This window comes from Sinohyriopsis cumingii, chromosome 18, assembly GCF_028554795.1.
Source record: "Sinohyriopsis cumingii isolate HCF-2022 chromosome 18, ASM2855479v2, whole genome shotgun sequence".
In the NCBI taxonomy this organism is placed as follows: domain Eukaryota; kingdom Metazoa; phylum Mollusca; class Bivalvia; order Unionida; family Unionidae; genus Sinohyriopsis; species Sinohyriopsis cumingii.
In genome coordinates, this window is record NC_142978.1 from 6,410,005 (window position 1) to 6,424,904 (window position 14,900).

Below are 14,900 nucleotides of genomic sequence, written 5' to 3' on the forward strand. Positions count from 1 at the left end.
TCAATCATTAGAAGACTGCCATCATTTGAAAGACTTGGTCATTCTCAGAATATGAAATTCTCTTGCCATCAATCATTAGAAGACTGCCATCATTTGAATGACTTGGTCATTCTCAGCATATGAAATTCTCTTGCCATCAATCACTTGAAGACAACCATCATTTGAATGACTTGGTCATTCTCTTGCCTGCAAACTCAAAGTATCAAAACAATATTTTAAAAAAATTAAGAAACTTCTAGACACATATCACTCTGAATTTACAAAGTTCTACTGTAATTTCTCATAAATACCATACATAATCATGTACAAGTCAAGTCCAACTGCAACCAACATAGACCTGATCTCCCATCACATAACGCACTGTCTGATCAAGGTCTGAGTTATTTGTTCTATTGATTATTCCAAGCAAACAGCAAAGATCCAGATGTGCTGGTGCATTATGTGACAACAAATCTGGGTCTGTACAGTCATAAGTTGGATCGGACTCATATGCAAGTATATATGGGCATGTGTAGTATGGATCCAACTTATAAGTGATGATATACAGTGTTTACAACTTATAAGCGATTATATACAGTAATTCTTGTTTTAAAGTTCTCACATATGCAAATTTTAGGAACACATTACCTGGTTTCATTTTGAGCAAAAGACTTTTTTCCCTGGCAAACGTTGACATGATCTATAAAGTTACTGCGCCTCCTGCGTGTACTACCACATGTAGGACAGTGGAAGTGGTATCGTATTTTCGGAGTCTGTTTACTTTCAAGCTCACAAGGGCAGTAGCATACAACTATCCTGTAGTCTGAAAAACATGTAATTATGAAAATGTGCATTTGCTGTACCATAAGTGGTCAGGATTTACCATATTTATACAATATGTACATGAAAATAAAGCACACCCAGTTTTTAAAAACAGACTGGGTAAACAAAATTAGTTCCATGATTATAATACCGTATATACTCACTTATAAGATGTGTTCAACTGCAAACTGCACAGACCTAGATCACAATGCACCAGCAGATCATGGTCTTTGCAGTTTGTTAGGAGTATCCAATATAACAAACAACAAAGACCCTTATCTGCAGATGCATTATTTTATGGCAAAACAGGATCTTTGTTGTTTGCAGTTTTGCAGTTCCAAACCCAATGGAGCTCAATGGCTTCTGGATATCTCTCAACTTGATGTAATCCTTGGTGGACGTTTTTCAATTTCACGTAGCTATGGCCATCATCTCTCATGCCATGAGACATACTCAAAATCAACACATGATGTCCAATGAATGCAATTAATGTCCTTCCTGCTTTGTTTTCCTTGAAGAATCTGAATATTCCTTTTTATTCTTCTGCACTATAACAACCTTTTAAGAGGTATTTTTTGTCCCTTTTTATTCTTCTGCACTATAACAACCTTTTAAGAGGTATTTTTTGTCCCTTTTGTACTGAACATGTATTGCTTGTTGGATGCCATTTTTAGTAACTTCTATAAGCAACAGCTTGATCATGCTGCTATTTTGCTTGAAAAAAATATTTGGAGTTTGAAGTGTCAGAGGTACTGCTGTAAAGTTAGTCTGATTCCGTGACCAATGCAACTGAATCTAATATGAAACCCAAATCAAACATGAACAAACCAGTATCTGGATTTTGCCACATAAATCATATTTCCATAATTTATGCTTTAATTGCCAAAAGTCCATATTTTAAGTGTAATTTCTACAAGATTTCATGCGAAGTTGCAAAGGTTGTCAGGTCTGATGAATTTTTGACATGAATGTTTCATTATTTGGACAATTTGCATCATTCCTTTACTGTATAAAGAGCAAATGAATACATGTTTCATTATTTGGGCAATATGCTTTAAGTCCTACCTCCAAACAGGACATGGGTTCTCCAGTGAGCCTGGTAGTGTGTGGACAGATGTTGCTGGTATGTGGGCTTGAACTTCTCTTTTGTACAAAGGACACAATGAAATTTGCCACTGCAGCAGTTTGCAAGCTGACATCTCTCTACTGGTAGGTCATGAAGGTTTCTAATTATTGATGCATGCCACTAAAAGACAAAAATTCAGAGGAATTATATATTTTTCCTGCCCTCCATATGACCAAAATCTTTACAACTTTTAAATGACCTTGACCTTGTGTGATGGTGAGAGGGACAGTTGGGATGTATGGGTATAGAAGAGCTGAGCTTAATTCCATGGTTCCAGTAAACTACCAGTTGCTATCCCTTTCTGGGTTTTGGACTACAGAAAACTTGAACCAAAACTTTAATCAAGATTTTAAAATGACCTTGACCTGGTCTACATGTCAGAAAGAAGATAAGGTTGCATGTGTATGAAGGGTCAAAGCTTCTTGATTCAGCAGTCCAAGAATAATATCTCTCCTTCTCAGGGTTTGAGTCTTATGACCATACAGAAAGTTTTTAACCAAAGCCTTAATCAACGCTGACAACACTATCATTACCAGTAAAACGGGTGATATGCAAGCCATGCCAGTGCTAAAGCAGGTGAGATAAAATATAACAGTACCTCTTTTTTTCACATATGTGCAAAGAAAGGGATGAAAATGACTAGGTCAAAACACTTTTTTTATAAAAGTCTTATCTGCAACAAATATCCGTATGTGGGGTGCAGATGGTAAGATATAATGCAGTGCTCAAAGAAAAATATTTTTTAGACACAGACCAAGGGTTAGTGACTTCACAAAAATCACAAATTATGGCTCAAATTTCACAAGCCCTGACTCCAAATTTCAAATGCCCAAAATCTCTATTTTCCTTCAGTCCTGAGGACAGCTATTGTTTAATTACTCTATCAATGTCCTCTTTACTCATCCTTACTAGGGCAGTGTTTATGATTAGCGTCTGGACCATGTCTTGCTTTATACAGTTTCTATTGTTACTTTTTTGATGTTGTTTATAAAGGATGCTTTAATATCTTTAATCCGTGTTGCAAGGAACAGCTCAATTATTATTCATTAAACTTTAACCAGAAACATCTTGAAGTTAAACAATGCAACAGCAATTAAACAAGACCATAAAACAAATTAAAATACCTACTTCACTGTTTCTGGCAAAATCATTTTTATGCATTCTTTCCATTTTATCTTAACTGAGCCAATCAAAGACTCAAAAGACACCATGTATCACATTTGATCCCTTTATTACTTATAATACCTCCAAAAAAAAAATGCATTTGGCCCCAACTCTCCAGATTACAACTATAAAGAAAAGTTGTTGTTGTTATTGTTGTTGTATGGTTTAATGCCATTTTTCAGCACACGATAGGCTATACATGGCGGCCAGTATTAATGGTGGAGGAAGAACCTGGGAAAGTCCCGGAAAGAATCACCAACCCACGACAAGCTACTGGGAAGCTTTCTCACATAACCACATTGGCCAAATCCGAGACTTGAACCCACGCAGACAGAGGTGAGATCGCAGTGATCCGTAATGGACAGCACTTTAGACCACTCGGCCACTCGGTAATCAATTAACAGCTTGTTCAGCATGCATGTTAATCTTAATCAAGTTACTCAGTGCACATCATTGTACTAGTTGCAATTGGTTTTATCATCAAAAACTGTGGTTGGTGTCCAGAAATTTGATTCAACATTATAAAATTAGCAACTTTTAATAATAAAAAGTCAAATATTTTGTTATGATTTCTATGAAGAAAAAATTATACTGTGCACAAAAATATTCAAAATATTTCAGTCCCGTTGGACCCTGTTGTGCACAAGTTATTAAGGAAGAGATGTACACTATTCTTTTTCACCTGTGTCTCCTGTAGTTCTGTCCATTAATTTAACACTTTTGACTTTGCTTGTAGCCTCAAGAACACTTTCCAAAGCAGCAGGTATAACCATTATATCCAAGTTCTGTTTTTGAAATGCACAGTTCAACTGAGTAAATGCCATCACAACTTCCACAGCATGTGCATGGTGGTGAGTTAGTGTTGTTTAGAATTCTCAATTAATTATCTTTGGCTTTTTAGCTGCTGGAAGTATACAACTAGCGGTTTCAATGACAAGAAGACATCATGCAATAAAAAGCAAACCAATGAATCTCATGGACTTCCTTTGGTTTAACTGCTTCATATTCTAAAATTTCTTAACTGCCCTTTACCGTGCCGTTCTATCTGCGGATCTTCTCAAATAGTAGTACGTGTCAGTTAACGCCTCCTGGTACATCATCATCTGCTCAACATGGACATAGTGCTAAATGATGGGTGAAACTGAATATTAAAATAGCAAAAAGGTTCATTGCTTTGATTTTAGCAGGCACTCCATTTTTCATACCAACCATAATCACCGCATCCAAATAAATAAGCATCTTTGGACCACTAGATTCCGTGTATGCTTTCGCTTTATCAAATATAACTTGTTCACTGATGCACAACTCGTACATTTCCCGAGAAAAATGTTTTCTGATAATAAAAAAAATTCTTCATTATACGTATGTACAGAACTAGCTTCATTTTAATATTAACATCAGTGCTTTCATGTCTTAAAATGACTAAGAATAATCCCCTCTGAAACTGCTGATATTATTACATTTGCAGTGGCCTCCTGAATTTCTCCCACACATTACCAGGACATGCTTGTTGCAATTTTAACCCTCTTCCAAATTTATCCAAGCCTCACAACCCTATAAATGACAGAAATCAATTAAAGATCTATTCTTGAGTGTTGCTATTCCTTCATCAGCTAACCAGTGTGCACAATGCATGGCACTTATCACTACTTCAGTCTTGCTGCAACAGCAAATTTAGTGTGAAAAACATGGTCACAGCATTTCTGTGGTAAGATAAAGTTAGGGTCCTGAAGTTTCAACATCAGCTGTAACAGAGTTATTTTTCTTGAAAATTCTGCATAAGTTTCAATACATTTTACTTTCATCTGAATCACATTTTAGCCAGCTATACTCAAGTTTCCAACCTCTTGGAACACATGCATGAAGTTTATTTTCTTATTTGGTTCTGCAATTTTGTAATCTGTATTTTCTGTTGGAAGTTTTATTTTAGGTTAGTCTTTCATCTCCACTTTCATGTGTAGGTACAGTATCATCTGTATGCCACTCTAATCAAACTTTGCCACCCTTACAAATAAAAATGGCAATATCTCATGGTTGCATCATGTGGCAGGTAGCACATAACTTACAGTAATTATGCATTTTTCTTGTATACATAGGTTAATAAAATGGAAGTGGAACTTATCTCAATATGTTATTTGAAAAATTTATTTAAGTTTCATCAAGGTTATTACGATTCGTAGCCTAGACAGTTTCCCGGTATCAACAAAAATGTATTTGCATAGCTAATGTCAGGATATGGCACCAGTCTAATTCTAGGCCTAGACAGTTTCCCAGTATCAAGAAAAATATATTCACATAGCTAATGTCAGGATATGGTACCAGTCTAATTCTAGTCTTAGAAATATTATCTGATATATCAAGTACAAAATTATTTCTGGAAAAACCCTAGTTACAATACACAGGATTAGCAGGATGGGAAAATAGCCAGACTGAGTAGGGGTGCAATCAGAAAAACCACTAAATGGATTTTGTTCATTTTCATTAAAACAATCATTGAAAAATTATGATATTTAAGGAGTGTCTGATGCAACGTATCAAACTATAGGAAAAAATGTGCCTTATCCATTTTACCTGTGCCAATATTGGCACACTGAATTTCTTTTCTTGCAGGACATGGTGTCTATTTTGCAAGAATCCCACATGACTATGTCCTGACTGAAACAATGTGTAGAATAGGCTGGTATTCAGGTAAGTGCAAACATCTGAACTGTTAGGAGTAAGTTGGGAGTCAGAAAATGGTTAGCATTTGAGCTGTATAGAATAAGTTGGTAATCAAATAAGGGTTAGCATCTGAACGGTATAGAATAAGTTGGAAGGCTGGTAGGGGTTAACATCTGAGCTGTGTAGATTAAGTTGTTAATCCATTAAAGGCTAACATATGAGCTGTGTAGAGTAAGTTGTTAATCCATTAAAGGCTGACATATGAGCTGTGTAGACTAAGTTGTTAATCCATTAAAGGCTAACATATGAGCTGTGTAGACTAAGTTGTTAATCCATTAAAGGCTAACATATGAGCTGTGTAGACTAAGTTGTTAATCCATTAAAGGCTAACATATGAGCTGTGTAGACTAAGTTGTTAATCCATTAAAGGCTAACATATGAGCTGTATAGAGTAAGTTGGAAGTCAGGTAAGGGTTAACATCCAAGCTGCGTGGAGTAAGCTGGCAATCAGGTAAAGGTTAACATCTAAGCTGTGTGGAGTAAATTGGTAGTCAGGTAAGAGTTAACATCTAAAGCTGTGTAGAGCAAGTTGGTAGTCAGGTAAAGGTTAACATCTAAGTTGTGTGGAGTAAGTTGGTAGTCAGGTAAGGATTAACATCTAAGCTGTGTAGAGTAAGTTGTCATCTGGTAAGGGTTAACATCTGAACTGTGAAAAGTTGGTAGTCTGGTAAGGGTTAACATATGAGCTGTGTAGAGTAAGTTAATAGTCAGGTATGAGTTAACATTTAAGCTGTGTAGATTAAGTTGGTAGTCAGGTAAGGGTTAACATCTAAGCTGTGTAGAGTAAGTTAGTAGTCAGGTGTGGGTTAACATCTAGGCTGTGTAGAGTAAGTTAGTAGTCAGGTGTGGGTTAACATCTAGGCTGTGTATTGTGAGTTGGTATTCAGATATGGGTTAACATCATAATTGTGTAGAATAAGTTGGTAGTCAGGTGTTGGTTAACATCTGAACTGTGTAGAGTAAGTTGGTAGTCAGGTAAGGGTTAACATATGAGCTGTGTAGAGTAACTTGTGCATATCATTAAAACTTGCTGCATAATCAATGTGAGCATAACTATTCTTAAAGATTTTGAGACACTGACTTTGACCATTACACCAATAGAAAATCTAGAATCTCCATTAACATCAATTATGCCTATATACAAAGACTGATAACTATCCATTAAATGCAAACAGTCAATATACACATACCATAAAAAAAATCAATTAAAAGCATAATTGTTTTGCTAGAAATTATTCATATGTGCTATAAGATCTTGTGGCAGAAAGGTTGTTGTGTCCAGTATTTCATTTGGGCTGGAATTTATTTATTCAAATTATCTATTCACTAGAAATACAAAGTGCACATAAAAATAACATTCATGGAAACAGAGACTTGAATTCATAGTGAAATTAAATATGGACATAGTGTTTTTCAACAAAGGACTGTTGGCACATCACTATCACATAGGACACCACATCAACACTTCTAGCACTGGATTTATTTTGGATTACCATTAAAGTTTATTCATTTTACCTGAATTTCTGGTACAGACTTAGGATCTGCTGCATCTTTATTACAGTTATATGCCTCATCTAGAATTGTCTCCTCCTGCTTCATATCTGGTGACAAGGAATCCTGAGAAACTGGAATGGTTCCCTGACTCTCTTGACATCTCCAGACATGATTCACAGTTTTACTTCTCTCTCCACAAATAGTCTTACAAATGGGGCAGTGAAAATGTGTCTTATGGTCAGGTCTACACCGATTTGAGCACAGTTCTATTTCAAATCCTGTGAGACAAAACAAAAGAAATACTGCATTCCTGGATGTGGATATGTAAAAACTGAGTTCTTTTCTTAGTAGGATTCATTACTGGAAGTTACAAAAAAATTATGACATATTTCTTTAACTTCATAGTGGTGAATATACAATACAACCAGACAGGTGATAGTTTAAAGTCAGCAAATAAAATATTTATTTAAAATGCATTGGGGTTTTTTCTTTTATTATTACAAGAAATGCTGAAAATATAGGAAAAATACTTCTACTGATAATTTAAGAAATAGAACCAATGAAAAATCTGTTTTGCAAAAGAACTCTTTAGTGAGGTTTCTTCATGGTATAAACTTATGCTATTCACTGAATTGTGGCCCTTTCCACTGGTCTCAATTTCATTGTCTTGATTTATTACATAACTTTTCATGAAGTTTTCACAACTTTGACTTTCAGATTCAAATAAAGTACAAATGTCAAACACACATACCAAGCAGTTTAACTATGTCAGAAATTGAAACTCATGGCTGAAAAATGGTAATGATAATCTGTGTCAAAGACAAAAATAATGAGAAAATTTTAACTGACTAAAATACTCAAATTGTAAAAATGTTCTTACCGAAGATAAGTTCTAGTTTGTTAAGTCAATTATAAAAAAATTTGTACCTTATTACCTCAGCTTCAAGAATTATGCTTACCACATGCATTTATTTTAGCAGGGAATTTTGAGTCAGGTGCTGATACAAGCGATTCATCCTCACCCTAAAGAAAATAACAAGTGAAAAAATGAACGAATGTATTTATTTAGCAAAGTAAGCAAACTGTGAATGATGGAAAGTTCAAGTATGCCATTCAAAATGAAACAAATTTTTTCTAATAAAATATGTATCAACACAAATACTTAACAAATCAAAATACCTTAGAACTACTAACTACTACCACCTCACAAATCCAGCCCTTCCAGATAACACTTTTAGCAAAAAAGAACTTAAAGTATCTGCCCATCTAGGTGGCAGTCAGGAAGAGTGATCTTCCCTTAATACAGGGATTGGCAGCAAAACCCATGAATATCTCAGTTACTACTGGAGCAAAAGGCAAGCTTCCTATATGGATGTAACTACGGGGAGTTTGGAAGGGTGTATGTGTATTATGATTGGGTAAGTATTCCCTAAGAAACAATTTACTAGAAAAAATAAGCTTCTTCTTTAATTATGTTACCCAATCATATTACCTTAGGAGAATACGTGAGAGGTGGAGCCAGGAACATCCCTTTACCCTAAAGATTTCATCTCAGATCCCCTTAAGGTGTGTGAGACACCTTGTAGATAACCTGACTGGAAAGACTCCATCTGTTTGGGAGTGGCTTCCAAAAGTGAATATTTTCCCTCCCACAAATCCAGTGAAGTTATGAATCCATGTCTTATAAAGCTGTCAAATGACCTGGCAAGGTTGTCAAATGACCTGGAAAGATGACCTGTTATGCCGCAGCTTTTGATCCCACCAGACTGACCTGTGCCCTTATGGGGTGAAAGGTCTCTGAGGTAAAAAACCGGAAAATGTGAACTCTATCTCCAGTCCAGTGTTTAGATAATGTCAGTTAGAGAACAGTTCTGGTCAAAGACTATACGTATGGCAACTGCTTTAACCTCATGAGCTAAAATAAGTAACAAATGCATCTGGGCTGGAGTTATTCCTCACTATGCAAAGCAATTAATCCACATAATCCAGGATAAAAGGGTTTGTGCTGTTATATCTTCCTGTCCCAGTTTGGGTAAAAATAGGCATGATCTCCCTCAACACAATAGCTCTGTCCTTTGAAGATACCACTTCAAAGCTCATACTGGGTCTTGGAGGTGGTCTTGAGTGAATGTGTCCAGAACAGACAATGATTTCATTACAAAGGTCTGGTTACCCAAGCATGGATGCCTGTTCTTGATAATGAAATAGGGAACCATCATGAGAGAAACTGATCCATACTGTCGGAACTGCATGTAATTCAGGTCCCCAGAAAGGACATGTATTTTGCTGATTCTACCTGCATTTGCCAAAGTGATGAGGATGCAGATTTTGTATGAAATGGGAGTCAATGTTGCCCTTGAAAACAGTTCAAATGGTGTTTCTTTCAACCAGGTTAGACCCATGACAGGTTCCACTTTGGGCAAAGAGCCAACATTTTTGACCATGTATAATCAAAGTTGGAGAGAAGGTCAGACAAGACTTTGCTTGTTCGATATCCTCCCTTCCATGATGAAAAAAGGTGTCATCATGGAGCAGTAACCTTTGATTGTACTTGGTACTAAGTTTTCTTATCGTGTAAAATTGTTATCAGTGAAACCTACTCTGATTGCTATAAATGATTCATCATGTAAACTTAAAATTTTATCATGATACTTTAAGCTATTGCTGAGACATCTACTTTTCATATGAAAATAAATTATATCCCAAACTAAATCCAAAGTTTCTAACAACAAACAAAACTGAACTTTCAACCAACTCTCATCTAGTTGCACAACTTGAATGGACTACACATTGTCATGGGTAAGATGTCTGTTTTCACAGGTGAAGAGCTTACAAATTTGCTGACATCATGTGACTTGGGAAAATCCTCAATTGTGCAAAACAAATCTAGAAATTATCCCTTATAAAAGTGATGAACAGCAAAACACTAGTACCAAGATTCACTTAACTAAATTTGACTGACACTAATCTGGGACCAAGAGATTATCTTCAGAGATCATCATTATCATCATCAGTCTCATGACCTAGTGTGGTCGTTGAGGCACTGTACTGCTGAACATCTGACCAGTTCCCTCCACTTGTCTCTATCATGTGCCAATGCCTGCGTCTCCTCAAAACTTTTCCTGGTCCATTCTGTGATGTTGTCAGTCCACTTTTTTCTCTGTCTACCTCTCCTTCTGCCACCCTGGATGCTGCCCTGCAGGACTGTTGTGGATAGACCGTTGGCTCTAGTGACATGGCCATACCATTTCAGCTTTCTCTTTTTGACGGTGGTGAGGAGGTCCTCATATTGGCCTATTTTGCGCCTGATGGTGTTACGCACTTCTTCATTTGTGATGTGGTCTATGTAAGAGATGCCAAGGATGGTTCTGTAGCTTCTCATTTCAAGTGACTGGATTCTTCGTTGTCATTCTGCTGTCAGGGTCCATGCCTCACATGAGTGCAAAAAGACTGAGATGACTAGAGCTCGCAATAGTCTGATTTTAGTTTTCAGACAGATATTCTTGTCTCTCCAGATGGGTCTTAGCTTTGACAAAGCTGCCATTTTTTGTGCAGTGGCAGATGCTTTATCTGCTTGGGAAATGGACGCACCCGCCCATCCATGAGTCTCCTGCTGCCTTGCAGGTCGGCTTTGGTTAGCCAAAGGCTAAGGGAGTAAACCCTAAAAGAAAATCCGGAGTGGAGACCCTAAATCAGCTGGATGATGTACTACATCCCCTTCTGGCAACTCCTTGGTCTGGAGAGGGATGGGCTCCGCCAGACGACTTTTGCCCAAGACACACTGATAATGCTGGACAAATCTTCAGATATGGTTGGCAACAACAGCAAAATGACCTGTGATATTGTCTTTCTGCAGCTCTATATCTCTTAAACTATTGGGTGTCATTTTCTTGCCCACACGGAAGCCATGTGCAAGAGGGTCTCATTTTGTACTCCCTTACCCCAAGTCCCTGGGATGGGATCAAAGGACCATCCACAAAGTGGTTTCTCCAAATAGATGGTCATTTTATTACAGGTGTTTTTAAAAAGTTTTAAGTATCCAACATAAAATTAAATTTTGTGGTCATTTTGGATATATACTGTATATACCATATATGTTGATACAAAGTATTTGTTGGGACCTCAAATTAATTTTTAAAGTAATTTTTTTTTGTACAATGTATGTTGTTGTTGTAACGTTTAATGCCCTTTTTCAGCACAAGATAAGTTATATATGGAAGCTAGTATAAATGATGGAGGAAGAACCTGGGGAAAACCCCAGAAAGAACCACTGACCCACGAGAAGCAACTGGAAAGCTTTCTCATATACCCACATAGGCAGAACCCAAAGCTGGAACCCACGCAGACAGAGGTGAGATGGCGTGATCCTTAACAGTGAGCGCTTTAGACCACTTGGCCACTAGGGGACCCATGCACTGTATGTTCTGGGTCACATCGTGTTTTTTTTAGTTGTATGTTGTGGGACACCTTATAAATCATTCTAAAATTACATGTCAGAAAATGTACTCCAACTGAAATTTTATTTAAAAAAATATAAAACTGTACTTGAGATAAAACTCTTTAATCTGCTGTAACATCATCTCAAAACAACCCTTCTCATGTACACATACAATCCATTCTTTCAGTGCATGAATATTTGTTCATACCGTAAAAAAATTCATTGGTGGCAACACATATCCTGAAATGGAAACTGCAATGACTAAAGTCAATTTTTTTAAAAAAATCTGCACCAGTTATGCTAATTCTCATACTTCTGGCCCCCATCTTAAAGTCAGTCCGCCCAGCAGTGAGATCAAATACACCAGAATTCCATCCAAGTTAATGATTATATTGTTGGTGAAATCATCTTCATCTCTTCTGGCCTTCAAGAATTCATGAAATGCTTTTATTTTATCCAAAATCTTCTGGGTGATGTTGGGTCGTTGATGCCCATGCACATTCCATTCTTTCAATTTATTTTCAAAATTCCTGTGAATACCAGTGAAAAGGAACCAACATTAACTTCCACATCTCAGCTGACTTTGTTTATTCAGAAATAAAAGAAATATAAAAAATTGGCACACTTAAAAGAATTCAAAGTCTGCTTCCGAGGTCAGCTTTCTTTGTAATAAAATAACCTTTGTATTGATACCCTTTAAAAAAAATTGCCTTAAATGTATCCAAAGTTGGCATCTCACGTCGGCTTGCTTTGTAATAAAAATAACCTGTCTTTGATGTCCTATCAGTAAGTTTAAACAATGAGTTTACTGCTTGCTATCAGTTGTGTTTATTCACCACCTGGGCTTCTATATGTTTGGCATCTGTAGTTATAATTAATATAAAAGGGCATTGATGTCTGCAGGTAAACAGTATAGACAGCAATAACTTGCTTTAATAGTACTTTTTTGCAACCCATGCTAGCAAAAAGATTGTCACTTGCACTCAAGTGAATGTATTTTCAAATAATCATTTTTTTGCGCTATACTATCATACAGGTGACCTGAACATAATTCAATCTTGGCATTTTTGCACCTAACACCATGTCATGCATGAATACCAGATATCTGCAAGCAATCGGTCGATTATTTCACTCTCAACTGCAATTTTGTTCAATCCCGTTTTCAGCTGGATAACATATTCAGACCTTTGAGTACAACCAAACATGATTTGTTTCTCAATGTTCACATTAGTGAACAATGTGTGATGTGTTATTGGACATAAGCGATATACGCTACAGTATGGATGCCTACACTACATTAAAGAGTTCATGGATATATTTTAATCTTTAATGCTCATGATGGAAAAAAAGAGGAATAAATGATAACAATACAAGGTTAGTTTCTTTTACTTTTTTACCAAATAGGCGTTTTGTTTATCTGTTTTACTGCAAAGTACAGTGGGGGGCATAAATTAAACACAAATTTATTTCATTTCTTAAGTCTTGGGACATATGACTGAGGTGAAAAAAAGTTTCAACATAAGTTCTTGGTCAGGAAAACTTTTTTTTTATTTTATCATGTCTCAAAATATACAGTAAATATGCTGGTCTGTTAAGTGATCTTTAGTAAAAGTTCAAGTGTCAAATATTTTTTTTTTAAAACTTTATAAATTAAGTGAAAACAGGAAACACATTTTATATGTAGCAGATTTTAGGTTGTAACCCCAGGCTCACAGTCTAAGAGGTGGGGTGTGGCGTTTAAATTATACTGTTTCAATTTAATGATATACATACTGGTTAATGCAAACATTGTCATACAAAGATGCTAAGTTCTATTTGGAATGACTTCAAAGATAATGCAAATACTGTCATACAAAGATGCTAAGTTCTATTTGGAATGACTTCAAAGTTAATGCAAACACTGTCATACAAAGATGCTAAGTTCTATCTGGAATGACTTCAAAGACAAACAAAATTGTTTTTTGTTTTTTTAACATAAACCTGGCTCTAGGTAGGTAGATATGCATGCACATGCATGAGTGTCTGGTTGGATGAATGTACAGATAGATGGATGAATAGATCGATAGATAGAGTTATACTATTCAGCACAATACTGGTTTAGTACAATATAGGGTTGCAAAAGCATCAAATAAAAAAAACTGCTAAAATCTCTAAGAATATAAGCCATCCCAAATAAAAGTAAACAAATTTTAATGAAAAATAAAAGAGAAAAATTTGACCATGTTAAAATTCTTTAATGGAAATAATAATAAAAAAGTGAAACATTGCTTCAGTGGCATGGTACTCCTGGAAAGTCATCTAAACAGCTATGCATGAGAGATTTTATCTGACTACCTAAGTGATCTTTGCATAATCATGCTATGAAAATGTATGTCAAAATGAAGTCTAAGTGCAAAAGACAGAACAAAATGGGGGCCCCGAGTGGCTGAGTGGTCTAAAGCGCTCTCCATTACAGATCACTGCCATCTCACCTCTCTCTGCGTGGGTTTGAGTCTCAGATTCAGTCAATGTGGGTATGCGAGAAAGCTTGCCAGTAGCTTCTCGTGGGTCAGTGGTTCTTTCCTGAGTTTTCCCGGGTTCTTCCTCCACCATTAATACTGGCCGCTATGTATAGCCTATCTTGTGCTGAAAAATGGCATTAAACCCTACAACAACAACAACAAAGCAAAATGTATTTTCATGATTGACATGTTACATTCTAGTTGTGCTTACTAGCTCTCTATGCAAGCTCTAGTAGGGTACGGTTGATTCTGGGGATTACTGGGCAAGCTCTAGTAGGGTATGGTTGATTCTATGGATTACTTGGCAACGTGTTTCAGTGCTTCAACCTGAGGTCCAGGTATGCAGTACTCAATTTAAAATTAAATTCCAGAAACCATTATTTACTTATTAGATATATCATGACTGTAACATTTGACCTTGGGATCCCAGAATCTATAGGTTTCTTTATTATCCCAAGTGCAAGCAAACCAGTTTAGCCAAAGAGCTTACAAAAGCTACTCTGCAAAACCAAGTTTTCTTTTTTCCACAGTGATCTAGTCCTACAATGTAAGACCTCAACCCTGATATTTATGTTTTGAGCGTCAAGGTCTTACTGCCCAAATATCAGCACTGTATAGCATATTCCAATGTCGATTAGCATCAGAACGATAAGTC

General features: G+C 36.3%; 1 protein-coding gene across 1 annotated transcript in view; it reads right to left on the minus strand.

The window, feature by feature from the left end:
* LOC149776020 (uncharacterized) overlaps nt 1-14,900 on the minus strand; it is an 87,315-nt gene that overhangs the window by 31,453 nt on the left and 40,962 nt on the right. The window contains exons 8-11 of the mRNA XM_089941691.1: nt 8,266-8,329; nt 7,328-7,584; nt 1,867-2,047; nt 628-802 (exon numbers count right to left, since the gene is read on the minus strand). Of these exons, the coding sequence (XP_089797817.1) occupies nt 628-802; nt 1,867-2,047; nt 7,328-7,584; nt 8,266-8,329 (677 nt within the window). The remainder of the gene's footprint in view (nt 1-627; nt 803-1,866; nt 2,048-7,327; nt 7,585-8,265; nt 8,330-14,900) is intronic.